The sequence below is a fragment of the Dipodomys spectabilis genome, unplaced genomic scaffold (assembly GCF_019054845.1).
Source record: "Dipodomys spectabilis isolate Male_0828 unplaced genomic scaffold, ASM1905484v1 ptg000158l, whole genome shotgun sequence".
Taxonomy (NCBI): domain Eukaryota; kingdom Metazoa; phylum Chordata; class Mammalia; order Rodentia; family Heteromyidae; genus Dipodomys; species Dipodomys spectabilis.
In genome coordinates, this window is record NW_024870835.1 from 4,853,638 (window position 1) to 4,867,152 (window position 13,515).

Genomic DNA, 13,515 nt, shown 5'->3' on the forward strand with positions numbered 1-13,515 from the left:
TGTTCTAAAATGTAAGTATTACACATATGCACACACATACACCCACATTCAAGCTACAAGAATTCAGAACTATCACAACCTGAGAATATATCCTTCCTGCCATGAATGAGAATACAGACACCAAACTTGATACAAATTAGGAATGTGCTTCCAATACAAGCACCACTTCATACAAAGTGTCAGGAAGAGCCAACTATAGTCTTAGACTGTCCACAAAGGCAGAGCTTCTTGCCCTACAGGCATTTGGTATATTGTATGTGACTGGGTAACTCTGATAATGAACATGAAGAAAAATCAGCTTCTAAACTAGTAATCAGTAGGACTGGAAACTGTCTGGCAAAGCATGGTGCCTGGGGCCATCTCCCCAGAAACCAAAATCAAGATGTACAAGATTTCTGTATGGCCTGCAGAATCATTGTGCTTTTCTTTTTAATTTTTTTTACTAGGTTACATTAGTTATACAGAGAGGGAGATTTCATTATCTTTTTTTTTTTTTAAAACACATAGATATCAGCAAAGGCTTATAAGCTCCGAATATATACTGAATGTTGGGCCAGTCAAAAGATGGAAATAGTCCCAAATGGACAGAAGTCATGTGGCAAAACAGTAAATGTTGTGCCTCTACCAATCATATTTCCCTTTTTCATGCATTTCTCCCAAGGAGAAAAGAAGGAAATTTCGTTTTCCTGAAATAAGACTAAAATATTTCACAGGAAGGACAGTGCTATACATGTCTCATTTTCAAGATGAAAATCTACTTTGGCTTTTGGATAGAGGGTAGAGAGGGTGAGTGATATCAAGCCAAAATGATCTGGCACCTCTTGTTTAAATTAGCACCATTCTACTGTGCATGGCCAATCCAAGAAATCCATGATTGTAAGAGATCTTCCTGTCAATCCAGTAGTTGGATGGTGGGAAATCTATGAGCTTAAGCCCAACAACAGTCCTTGTCGGAGTCAATAAGAAGGTCCTAGTGTAAATTAGGCTTATCTAATTTAACCATGGTTAGCACTTTTGAGGATAGGAAATAACAGTTTACGTCCATTACTTCTACTGCTTAAGGAAGGTAACAGGTTTATTGGCCACAGATCCTAGCAGTGATCAGGTGTGCCCAGGTGTAGAATCTTTGGCATTGCCTCAGTTCATTGTAGCATCTGGATGTTACTATAACACTGGAATGTGACTAGCAAGACCCTTCCTGTTTTCAAGGGATATTAAACAAGCAGAAAGAAGTACTACGAGCTCTCTGATGTTTCCATCTATAGAATAATGAAAATCTTAGGATATTTGACCAGGCCATGGTGATCTTTTTTCTTCTTGTATGATCAGTTTATTTTGCAGATGGAGATACAAGAAATGTCACTTTGTCTAAGACTGTACAGCTAGTTGGTGACAGAGGTAGGATGATTGGCCAGGCCTCCTGACCCCTTAGCTAAAGGCCCAGCAGACTCCAGCTTATTAGATAGACTTTGGCCAAATATAGGAGTTTGCACTTGATTGTTAGCTTCACTCAACTGGAGATCTGGTGGGTGAATACAGATATATGGGACCAGGTGTAGCAAGGAGAGAAACTCATACTCCTTAAGATTCTATGCATTGAACCTGAAGTTTGCTTGGTCCAGACCTTGACTATTTTACTGTTTACTTCTTGTGGGTCAGGTACTGCTCCAAGCAGTGGTTAGCTGATATTGTTTGTCTGAGAACATGTGGTCCTAGTGGCCCTATTTGCTTCCACATTTGACAGGGAAAGCCCAGGCCCACAGTTCAGATCAATATACCAAATGACTCTGGGCTAGCACATGGGACTGTGTCTCTATTTGAATAGAGAAGGCCCATACTATGGCTCCATTCTAATGTACAAAGAAAAGAATCTAGCTGGCTGAGAGTCCATTGCCAATGGACTATTGGTAATGCCCCAAAGCAACAAATGCTTCTTTTGTGATATCCTTTGCAGAAAGAAGAGAAATATCATTCAGAAATGGCACTCTTTTCATATCTAGGATATGACCTTATCTAATAACTTTTTTTCATCCCATCAGCAATCTGAAAAGTCTATATTCGGTTCTTTAAACATCTTCCTTCTAAACCAGAATCATGGATGAAGTTTGCTCACAAAGAAAGTACCTAAAAAGCAAATTTCTCGAGACACCATAAAATTATGTGGACTGAAGCAGTGATTGGATTGATTAACTAAGACTCAAGGTTGGGCAATAATGAGACCCAGGCAGGGCTGAACAATGAAATGCTCTAATTGATTTTACGCATGTGGAATGGTACACATACACCCCTAGAGCATGCTATAATGAATCTGCATGCTGTGTGCATACGGATTTCACAGCGGGTCAATTATACCACCCAGATGCTTCAGTTCTGTCGACCCTGTAATTTGCAAGCCACTTCATTTCTGTGGTGTGAGGGCTTGGGACACAGGCTAGAAGGTGGCAGAGACCATGAAGTCTGTGGTCAGTTTATTTTCTCTTTAGGGAAAAGCAGTAGTGTGACACGTGCACATACCAGCCATGCCATAAGCTTGTTTCAGTGCCTACCCTCTTCTGGACTCTGTGTATGACCATTGACTGGGCTGGAGTTCCAAGGCCCTGGTTTCAATTAAATTTAAGTGGATTTGACTAGGAGTTTGAACTGATGCTAATTGGTTTTCAAAACACTGGGTAACAATAAGTGTTCCGGTCTTGCCCATAGAGAGATGCACCCGTTCTGCATACGCTCCTGCCTGGCAGTGTAGGCATCACGTCTCTTACCTTGCTGGGCAGGGATCCAAATTGCAAGATTTCAGGAGCTGTGGGGGCCGGCGGCTGGTCACGCACAGGTTCTCATCAGCAAGCTCCCGGGTCTGTTTGTTCAGGCAGCTCACCACAGCCTCCTGGACACCTGTGCACAAATCACACTGTCAGGCCAGAGTGCAGTGTGGGCATGTGTGGGGGTGATGAAGTGTAGACAAGGCAGTTGGTGGGAGGTCTCTGTAATCTGTAGGACTCTTGCTACAAGTGAGAGGTTGTAGCTTAAAGCCCAAGACTGCCAATCTTGTCAGACATCACCCGATCTAGGGCTGGGATTGCAACTCAATGGTTAAGCAGTTGCTTAACTATGTATAAGGTCCTGGGTTCAATCTCAGGTAGCAAAAAGGATAAAAAAAATCTCTCAGTACAAAAAAGGCTTCTAAGTATATGGCTTCTATAGGCATAGCCCTTAAGACCACAACTCCCCACCAAAGATAGACTGCTCCTGATATGTTGAAATGTTTCAAAATGCCACCAACCTATAAAGCCACTGATACTGAAATGTGATAATTTAATACAGGAGGAGCTTAGGGTGACAGGTCACCAAAAAATACAAAGGAACAAAAGAAATCCAAGTGCCCAAGACCTTCATATATTATAGTTCAGTTATTAAGATACTGTTGGATTTGGAAGGAAAGCCCAAGGCCATGTTTTAATATCTAACATGCTGTAAACTACTGTGCTCTTGGGCCATGAGTTCAAGACTCCAGCCTTGACTCATTTTCTTTTGACTCTGGTTCATTTCTTTAGCATATTCAGGGTCACTTTGTGTGTTGAAGCAAAGTGAATAAGATATATAGTATCTACAGCCATTGAGAAAAGTGTTCAAAGGGACACATGTACACCCAACTTTGACATTAGTACAACAGGATTTCAATCAGTGACTGGCCCAGGTTAACTTGGCAGGTCTGTTAAGGTGATCTGCAGGAGCTCTTGTGGAGACTTTCATGGCATGGGGAAACACAAATGAGTGATACATTGACCAGACTTTTATGTGTATTGGGTGTGGGGGGGGTAATGGTTGTTCTTGGGGTTTGAACTCAGGGTCTGGCCTGGGTACTGTCCCTAAGCATTTAGGCTTAAGGCTAATGCTCCACCACTTTGAGCCACAGCTCCATTTCCAGCTTTTTTGGAAGTTAATTGGAAATAAAGAATCTCACGGATTTTGCTGCCTGAGCTGGCTTTGTACTATCATCCTCAGATCTCTGCCTACTAGTAGTTAGAATTACAGGTCTGAGCTACCACAAAAGGGTTTCAATTCAACAAGTTTATAAGTATAATGCATTTTGATCAATGTCACCCCTTTCATTATTCCCTCCCCCTATCTCTTCCACCCCATCCATCTCATCTATTTACCTGGTTCTATTTTCATATATGTACATTGACCAGACATTGTATTCTGTTGCTTATGGTCACAATAACACTGCTAGTACCCACAGAGTGTCTGTCATTAGCCAGGTGGCATAGCTAAATACTTGCCAAGCACATTCATTCCTCTCAACAATCCCATCCCATTTTTGCAAAACTAGAAATAGAGCTTTAGAAGGGTGAAAGGACTTGTCTGAGGTCATATAGTTATTAAATGGCAAAGCTGAGGGTGGTTATGTTCTTAGCAATGTTCTCAACCATATTAACATTTAAAAATACTAAGAGGTTGTCCTATCTGCTTCCCTGGAGATCTTCAGAAATAACCAAGGCATTTGTTTGGACTTCAGTTTAAGGGAAAAGATGAGACAAGACATTCTTGCTAATTTGCTTTTGGCCATACATAATTATCTATAGCAAGATACCAAAAGATATATAGCTATAGTTAGGTATTTGTATGTTGTTAGTGCAGTTGGTGACTATCGATGGAGTTATACAGAAATATCACATATTTCCCTTTTAGTTTTTGCTTCTTCATTAACCAGTACCTGTCTCAGTACCTTATTTGCTAGCCCTGTGGCTATCCTCCACCCCTCTACCCAATGTTTCTACACCAAGTTCTCATTGGAGAATGCTTCCTGAGTTGATACTGAAGTGGTCTAGGTCACTCAGCAATAACATCATTTAAAAAGTGACATTCTAAAACCAGAATCCAAATCTACTTACCTTTTTCTAAGTATGATAAACCAAACACTGTTTTTGTTTTGTTTTGAATCACAGTAGTTGTCCTGTGGCTATTTTATTGTTTTCTATTTTTCTGTTTTTGAGTTGGAGTCTTGCTGTGTAGGCTAGGTTAGGTTATCCTGGAACTTATTATACAGCTCAGCCGGTCTCAACCTTGGAATTCTGCCTTAGTCTCTGGGGTTCTGGGATTACAGATGTTCCCTGCCATATTTGGCTTGCAGTTTTTTCCCCGTTTTCTTTTTTTTCTTTGAACAGTTTCCTAATTTAATTTACATATGTGATGGTCAGTTCTGGGTATAGTATTTGAGCTTTATGTTGGATATTCAACTTTCTCTATCATATTATCCATCTATACCACTGAGTATAGGAAGATCTTCCAGTTGTAGCGGGATGAGCCATTAGAAATTTACAGTGTAATGACAAAGGAAACAATCCACAAGAGATATCATATGGGATCGCCCATTCCCTTGATGACAAGCCACTAGATGTCCCTCCCTATCCGATACAGAACTTAGGGCTGCTGTTAGGTTTTCTATTCAGTTTTCATGGCATTTATGTAGAGTAGACTCCCTCTTTTAGAGAAACTTAATGCTGTTCTAAAATAAGATATATTTTGGCTTCATTCAGCTGTTGGAAACCTTTTCAGAGTAGGTTGAAGATCTGAAGTAAACTGACCATGGGGTTTGTCATATATCTTGACAATGCTTGTTTTAGGTATTGTGAGGGATGTAACAACCTGTTTCTACTTGGTAAATTATTTTTAAAATAGGTTCTAAGCTCTTCTAAGACTGTAAAGGTGGGGTAGTAAGGACTAAGTTTCTAAAAAGTTATTAGCAATCTCTTTTTTTAGAATTTATATTACTGCAGGACATTAATTATAACCAAAGTTCAAAATCACTTATGGAGCAGTTAAGTGCAAAGATTAAGAATCATTGCAGAGTTATGAAATTCTAATCTAGGGCATTATAAACAACAGAAGAATGAAATCTGTACCTATTGTTCCTTCTTCCTTATGAGTCCTTTCTCCCTTTACTTTTCTCTGCAGCCATGTGCTGTCTCTGCTGTCAGGGGACTAGTTACCTTGGCATTCTTAGATGAGGCCTTCTATGGTAGGGAAAACTTAAAACAGAGTACCTGGGACCAGATCTTTGGCCAACCCCCTGTGTAATGGCATGTGATCCCTAAGAAGCAGAGTGCTCAAGCAGCAAGCAATTGAGGTTCAAGGGATGTAGAGTGGAGTACCTAGAGGAAGAGGCACTAGAAAGCATGGCTGCCTGGAGGAGGGAACTATAGGAATAACTGGTAGGACTATGGCTCTGACCATATCATAATACTGGTGAAGAGACTAGCAAGGAATGAAGATGGATGTTAGCATCAAGCTGGTGTCCTTTGTATAAGGGCTACAATGCCCTAAAACTGACATGGTAAACCAGCATAGAGTCTGTGCTTAAGTATAGTGTGCTATGATTTTAGGTTGTCCTTTTTTTGAGAAAAGTAAAGGGAGAAAGGACTCATAAGGAAAAAGGAAAAATAGGTACAGATTTCATTCTTCATTTTTGCTAAAGTCAGTTTCAAGATTTTTTAAAGCTAGACTTTCATGTGGGTTTTAGGATCTAGGAGTTCAACATCCTAAAGCTGCTAAGGTTCAAAACTGGTTTCCTTGACAATACCTATCAATTTACATATGGAAAATCAGGAGGTAAGAAGACACAGGACATAGATCTGAACAGGTTAGGCTCATTTTCTATCTTCCAGAAAATGGGATTTTCTGTGTTTATATCTCCAGAATGGCATATTTGTTATATGATATTTGATGACAGTTCAAAGAAACACAATCCCAGCTACAGACTAACTTACTAACTAGTTCCTTCTGCTTGCTACCTTTGCTAGGTGAAAGGTTACTTTTGTGGTCTATTTGATTTCATCTCTGGAGATTATAGAAACAATAAAATCAGCTTGGTTATTTCTACAACTGCAAATTGGCTTAAAAGCTATTTGTTAATTCTGCATGTTTTTTGTTGGTATGAGTAATATATATATGTATATATATATAATCTTGTGGGTTATATTTTGGTGAAAGATCAAAGTTGGTAATACAATAAAATATTACTGACAATGCCTTGCAAACATGTATGTCTCATATATTGAAATATTTGTTCATGCCTTTGTGCATCAAATGGACCATAAAACCCAAGCATATTTTCACCACTTTGGAATTTTCAACTCTAACATTTTAGGTGTAAATATATGACCTTGGCAAAGTGACATAACATACAATAACTGTTGGTTAACAGTAAAGACCTAGGAAATCTTTAGTATCTTTTCCTTCCTTTAGATATAAAGGGCACAGAATTTATGCTACCCAAAGACAGTTCCTACAACAAGAGATCAATTGTATCTCAATTGGAACTTGTATTTCTAAATTGGTTTCTTCTGAGAACATTTGAAACTAATACATTCGATGTATATGCTAGACTTTCAATGTTAAACTCCTGGCTGGTCAGTAGAATAGTTAGCCTCTTAAAGATAAAGGTATCTGGTTATTTATATATCTTATTGCTGCAATTATTTTTTCCACCTGCTCATAAAGTTCCAGGCTTGACTTGTAACTGAGAACTATAACTAAGAGTCCAGGAGTGATTTTTTTCAAAGCACATTTGTTTTTGAGTAGAAATAATGACCATTCAAATCATGTGATCATGGAAATAGGGAATGAAAATACAACCATCTGAATCTGGAGTTATTTGTTATATTAAAAAGAAGCAATTGGTCAGGGAGGTACATTTGTGTTACCTCAACATTTGGAAGACTGAGGCAAGAGGAACAAGAGTTCAAGGCCAGCTTGGGTGACAGTATAAGAACCTGTTTCAAAAAATAAACTAAGCAAGAACAAAACCAAACAAATACAACAAACAAAAGAAGCAACTGTAACCACCAGCTACAGAAAGACTTTTCTCTGCACTCTTGGCTCCTGCTTGGCTGAGAGTTAATCAAAGCTTATTTAACACTTCTCTCTCATTACACATGAAAGAAAAGACATTTTCAAAGTGACTCAAGTGCATATATGAATACAGTTACATTAGATTTGTTCCAGGAAGCAGTCTTTAAGAATCATTTGGAAGAAGTTAGATTTTTAAAATACCAAGGGTCTCCATTAAAACACTTCACAATTCCAGGGCTTGAAACTGGAAAATGTGGAAACAAACAAGAAAGTCAAGGACAGGACTATTAAATGCTTTTAAAGGACCTGCTGGAGAAAATGGATTCTTTGCTAGCACTTGGTTGACTATTCATTCCATTTTAGCTACATGTGAAAGCCGAAACACATTTATTCTCACATTCTCTAAAAGTTTCCCATGTGTCATGGTTTAGAATACAGTTTTGAGAAACAATTGTATTACTCTTTCTCACTGCTTAAGTAAGAAACTGCTGGGAATGTGGAAGCTCAGCATGCCCAAAGGGGTTATTGTTGGCCAATGACTCTTCAAGGAATAGGTTAGAACTTCTTTACCTCTCAAATCTTTCGAGGGACATGCCTATATTGGAAGACAGTGGCAATATAAATCAAATATATTTTCCACAGTGGTAAGAAAGATTACCATCTTGAAGAATTGATTTTTCTACTACAATCCTGTTTATAACACCTGAAACAAAGGATCATTGAAGGGATATGCCAATTAACATTGTTTAATCTTGCCATATTGTATCCATATATCCAAATATCCTATTGTATTCCATAAATGTATATATAAAACTATTAGTCATCAATTATATAAAATAAAAAATTAGTGAAATTATTTTTATATCACCATAGAATATATCCAAGAGAATTTAATACTAGTTAAATAAAATTTACACAAGAAAGCTTGGAAGCTTTGGCTTGGGTTCCTTCTGTCACTTACTAGCTGTGAGATTGTGCACAAGTCTCTCTGGTTTTCTATACTTTGGCTTCTGCATTGTAAAATGCAGTTGCATCAGACACTAATTATTAAGTTATTTTCTAGCTCCAGGTATACACTCTGCTGATCACTTTTCTTACATCCTTTCTTCTTGTTTGGAGAAACAGCTGACTACATGGGAGGGACTCTAACTTGGTCTTGGGGCGATCAGATTTACACCCTGCATCTTGGTTTACTCTGCATGTCCTGAGGCAAGAACAGAGACAAGTAACACTGAAGGTTGAGAGCAAAACATCAGTAAATGACAAAGGAAAGTAAAGGCATCAGCTGTGTTTTCACCGCAATTGACAGTCTGAGAGCCACTTAGGCTAAAAGAAACCCCTGGGTCTAACACTCAGTATGCTTGCTTGACAATTGGAATGGCTGCTTCCCCTTCTCCCCAGCTTAGCCTTCTTGAGCCAGAACAGTCAGGTGAGATAGATGCATGCAGAAGAGACAGAAAGGGACATGGAGCCCAGGGGCCCCCTGCTTACCTCCTCCACAGGACTCAGAGCACTTGGTGAATCCCTCATACTCCCAGTCATACAGCTCTTCAAGGTCCTGCAGGCCACCCAAGAGCCTGTCTGTGACATCTGGATTAAACTCAGGAATTTCCCCGTTGCACGGTCCTGCGTAACAAGCACGTTGGGATGCCGGCTTGGGTCCTTCACACTCATCAACAGGCAGGTCCGCCACCGACTGAGAGAAAGACAGGAGCACCTGGCACCTGACTATTCGCACCTGGGTCCCCACACCACAAGTGACTGAACAGGTGGACCAAGCCTCTGGGATGAACCTGCAGTCGGTAAGCAAACAAAAGGTCAGGAAGAAAAGCCCCCGGCAGGTGGCCACCTTAAGGGTGGTGATGGGCTGCATGGCACCTGCCTCCAGGGCCCAGAGCTGTCCCAGGATATATTCAGGGCCTTTCCACCCTGTCCCGGGAGGGAAAGGAGCTACAGTTTAGTTCATGAGCTCAGGGCCACTGATGTTAGATTGCTCGCGTTGTGAGTGTCATGTGAACTCTAGCTCCAAGACATTCCAGCCTCAGACCACCTGCTTAGTCTCTGCTCAGCACACCCAGTGGTGGCTCTTCAGAGTCGGCATTCGATGGGTCCTCCTCCCTCTAAATCCGAGCACTTGTGCCTCCTGCGGGATGCCGGCTATTCAGCTATTCTTACAGCAGACTAATACTGATACTAAAAACTATACCAAAATAAGCCTTGGGAGATATAAAAAGGAGATTTTTTTTTAAAGTCTGGATCTCATATTCTGTATTTTTTTTTGCCTTTTTGCTCAATGTGCTTCCCAAGATTTATTTATATGGATAAAGAGTTTTTTTCTTCTTTTTCTTTTTTGTAAGTTTCCAAGAATGGTGCAGTCCTGTCTCTCACACATTCTTTGAATTAGTCTGAACTCCAGTCTTTTTATATCATAGAACAAACCACACTACAGATTTAAACCCACAGACGTGTTACAGTAAATGAGAGGCTCTGTAATCACACAACTTTGTTCAACATCCTCCACTTCCCACTGCCCTGAAAGAAGCTATCCTAGTAAGGACTTGTTTTTTTCTCTGAGTTTCTCCAGAATGTAGGAAAACATCCAAATTCAAAAGTTTTCCTTCCCATTAATCAACCATGGCTATAACTGTAATGACCTTGCAGGAAGAACTACGGGAAAAAGCCCAGAGGGAAACACTAATGTTTTCAAAAAGTTACTATAATACTTTGGAAAGAAAGAATTTGAGGATAATTTTTTACAGTTTTTCCACGATCCTATTGCTTTCTCACAGAGAATCATGCAGAGGAGGCATGCAAACCTGGCTTCTTGACCTTGACTTTGGCAGGAAAGGAAAGAAGTGATAAGCAAGTTATAGTTTAAAATCCTAGCAAGTGCAAGTGGTTCATCTCTGGTTCATGGAAACTGAAATTCTAATAGCAAACCAACCTAACTTTTCACAGTAGAAAGAAAACACAGCAAAGATGCTCCCTGGGTCTGAGCCTGGGCTTCATGTGGAACAAAAGTGGTCTGAGAGGGCCAGCCTTTTCCAAATCACAACTACCCTGAAGCATGGCTAGAGACCTTCCCAGAGAGGCTGGACTCCAGCTACCTTTAAAGAGTCATCTAATAAGAGAGAACAGGTGCAGACAAAGAGAAATGCATAGTAAGGCACTAAAAAAAAATCTAAGACAGAAATACAAATAAATGATTATTGTATCAACTTGACATAGTGTAATGAATAATACTTCTTTAATAATGAAGAAGCCAATTTTGTTTCCAAATAAAAAAGATGGTCAGATCTCAGAAAGAACTGCACCCTATTGATTTTTCCTAAGCATTAAGGACTATTGTAGTGTTACCTGTAATAGCCCTATTCAGTGACTACCATAACAGAACAAGGGTCAGCAAGCTTTTTGTAGGAGGCTAGATAGTAAATCTTTTGGATTTTGTAGGCCATGTAGTCTCTGTTCCAACCAATCAACTCTGTCATATACTCAGCTCTGTAAAAGATATAATCAAATGAGTGAGACTGTATTCCCCTCTTGTCCCCCCCTTCCCCCAAATGGTGGTGGAAGGTCTGGGCTTGGTTTGTGGGCTGTCGTTTTCCAACCCCAGCTGTAAAACAGTCCATTTGGTAAAGAAGCCAAACGCACTCAGATTCACAGATAATCCCTAAACTTAGTTTAGGCCTTTGTGTCTTCCATCACTTCTCACACGTGTATAGAATAACCTAGTTGATTGGTTTGGTTTTTTTCTCCCAAAGCGAATCCCAGATGGAATCCAGAATAGAAATGATGCACATGCTAGACCCTCAGTTCTCCATGTCTATACCACCAATGACTTTGCATTTGGATTCTTTCCAGAACCAGTATGATACCACCAAAGCTCACAAAGTAGAAATGATAGGCTACTAAACTCATGTGAAATGTAGCGATGGCTAAGGCACTTATATGTACATGTGTATGCATGTGTGGAAGTTCTAACCATCTGGATATTAGGGTTAATAGCAAAAAAACCAAACATCTGCTTTATGCTTCCCCAATGAGAGTCTTATCAAATGTAAACGCAAAACAGCCTCACTGGCATATCTGCAAGCCACTCTCCCTAGGTCTTCGTCAAGTTCACACCAATTAAAGACAATTTGGTTTTAAGTGGTGCTGTCTGCTGGCCATCATCTTAATTTCTCTAGTGCATACACTGTATGATATATTCTCTCTTGTTGAAGACAGGAGATTATACTTCAAAAGAAAAATATCTGGTAGTGTAAATAGCTAAATGAATAATAACTGTTCTTATGAAACTTTCCTCCACATCCTTACATCTCCCAACTCCAAATTCACTGTTTTGAGTCTTCTGGCCACAAGTGGGAAGAAGCAAGGTCATGGAAAGGGCAGCAAGTTAGGAGGCTTACATGTAATATTTAGAAGTCTTTTTTTTAATAGCACTTGATGAGCTAGAATTTTTAATGTGAGCCCTAGAAAGTGGAATGGAATCACTTTTGTTTTGCCCAAATCACTATATTAATCATTTTGGTGTACAAATATAGCAATAAAGGGCGGGGGAGATGGGAAGGGACAGGAAGGGGAAACAAAGGAGGAGGCTACAATGCTTGATAAGAAATGTACTCATTACCTTGCCATGTAATTGTAACCCCTCTGTATGGTATTTTCACAATAAAGAAAGTTCTTATTATGGAAGTTTACTTTGGATAATTTAAAAGTTCTTTTTTTGCTGTAGTACTACAGATGAATAGAGAAGTGAATTCTTTAAAAGATGAATGTAAAATTCAAAAATGATGATATGACTCTGACATTTAGTTTTTCCATCTCTAGGAAATTCACACACACACACACACACACACACACACACAACACACACACACACACACACACACACACACACACACACACACACCTGGCAACTGAATGATTTATGCTTTGACCTGGTCTTCTGTTTTCAAGTATAATTGTTCATTAGACAAAAAGCTTATGCTTCAATTGGAGTTACTACTATAATCTTTTCTATGAAAAAGAAATTAGTTATAATCAAATCTACTTGTAAAATCCCTAAGTGGTTTAGTTTATTAGTGGCCACATGGAGTCAGACGCATTCATTAAAATAATGTCTCATCATTTTTAAGCCTAATCTTCTTTTTGTACTTTTTTTAAAAAAAAAGTTTGCAGAGTTGTTTCTTCTAATTCTGGGTAATCATAGAAACACTAACAGAATAAGATCCTTAGGACAGATGCAGATATTTAATCCTTGGTTGGACATCTGGACATCCGAAGAGGCTTTGGATAGCTGAGAAAAAAAACAAAAAACAAAATTTGCTGCTGGTGAGAAAAGATGCGCGGGACAGGGATGGGGACAGGGACAGGGATAGGGATTCCTCATGGGACAGGGACAGGGACAGGGACAGGGACACGGATTCCTCTCTGGTCCGCATCTGCTTTCCACTTCCATATGTTATCAGAAGACCTATATGAAGCCATGATTATATAATATCTTCCAATGAAATTAATAGAGATTTTTTTTAAAAAATACTCCAAAACAAATTTAAAAAACAACTTTGGAATATTGCAAAGGGAAAGCAACTCTTCAGCTGAATCACTTTAGGAATTTTGAAATTACTTATAAAATCTGTCATTCTAAGAAGGCTTTAAAAATGA

At 39.3% G+C, this 13,515-nt stretch overlaps 1 protein-coding gene across 1 annotated transcript in view; it reads right to left on the reverse strand.

Annotated features, from left to right (window-relative positions):
• Window positions 1-13,515, reverse strand: part of Adamtsl1 (ADAMTS like 1) — a 391,483-nt gene that overhangs the window by 165,376 nt on the left and 212,592 nt on the right. Inside the window, exons 14-15 of the mRNA XM_042692956.1 lie at window positions 9,340-9,641; window positions 2,760-2,889 (exon numbers count right to left, since the gene is read on the reverse strand). Coding sequence (XP_042548890.1) covers window positions 2,760-2,889; window positions 9,340-9,641 — 432 coding nt within the window. The remainder of the gene's footprint in view (window positions 1-2,759; window positions 2,890-9,339; window positions 9,642-13,515) is intronic.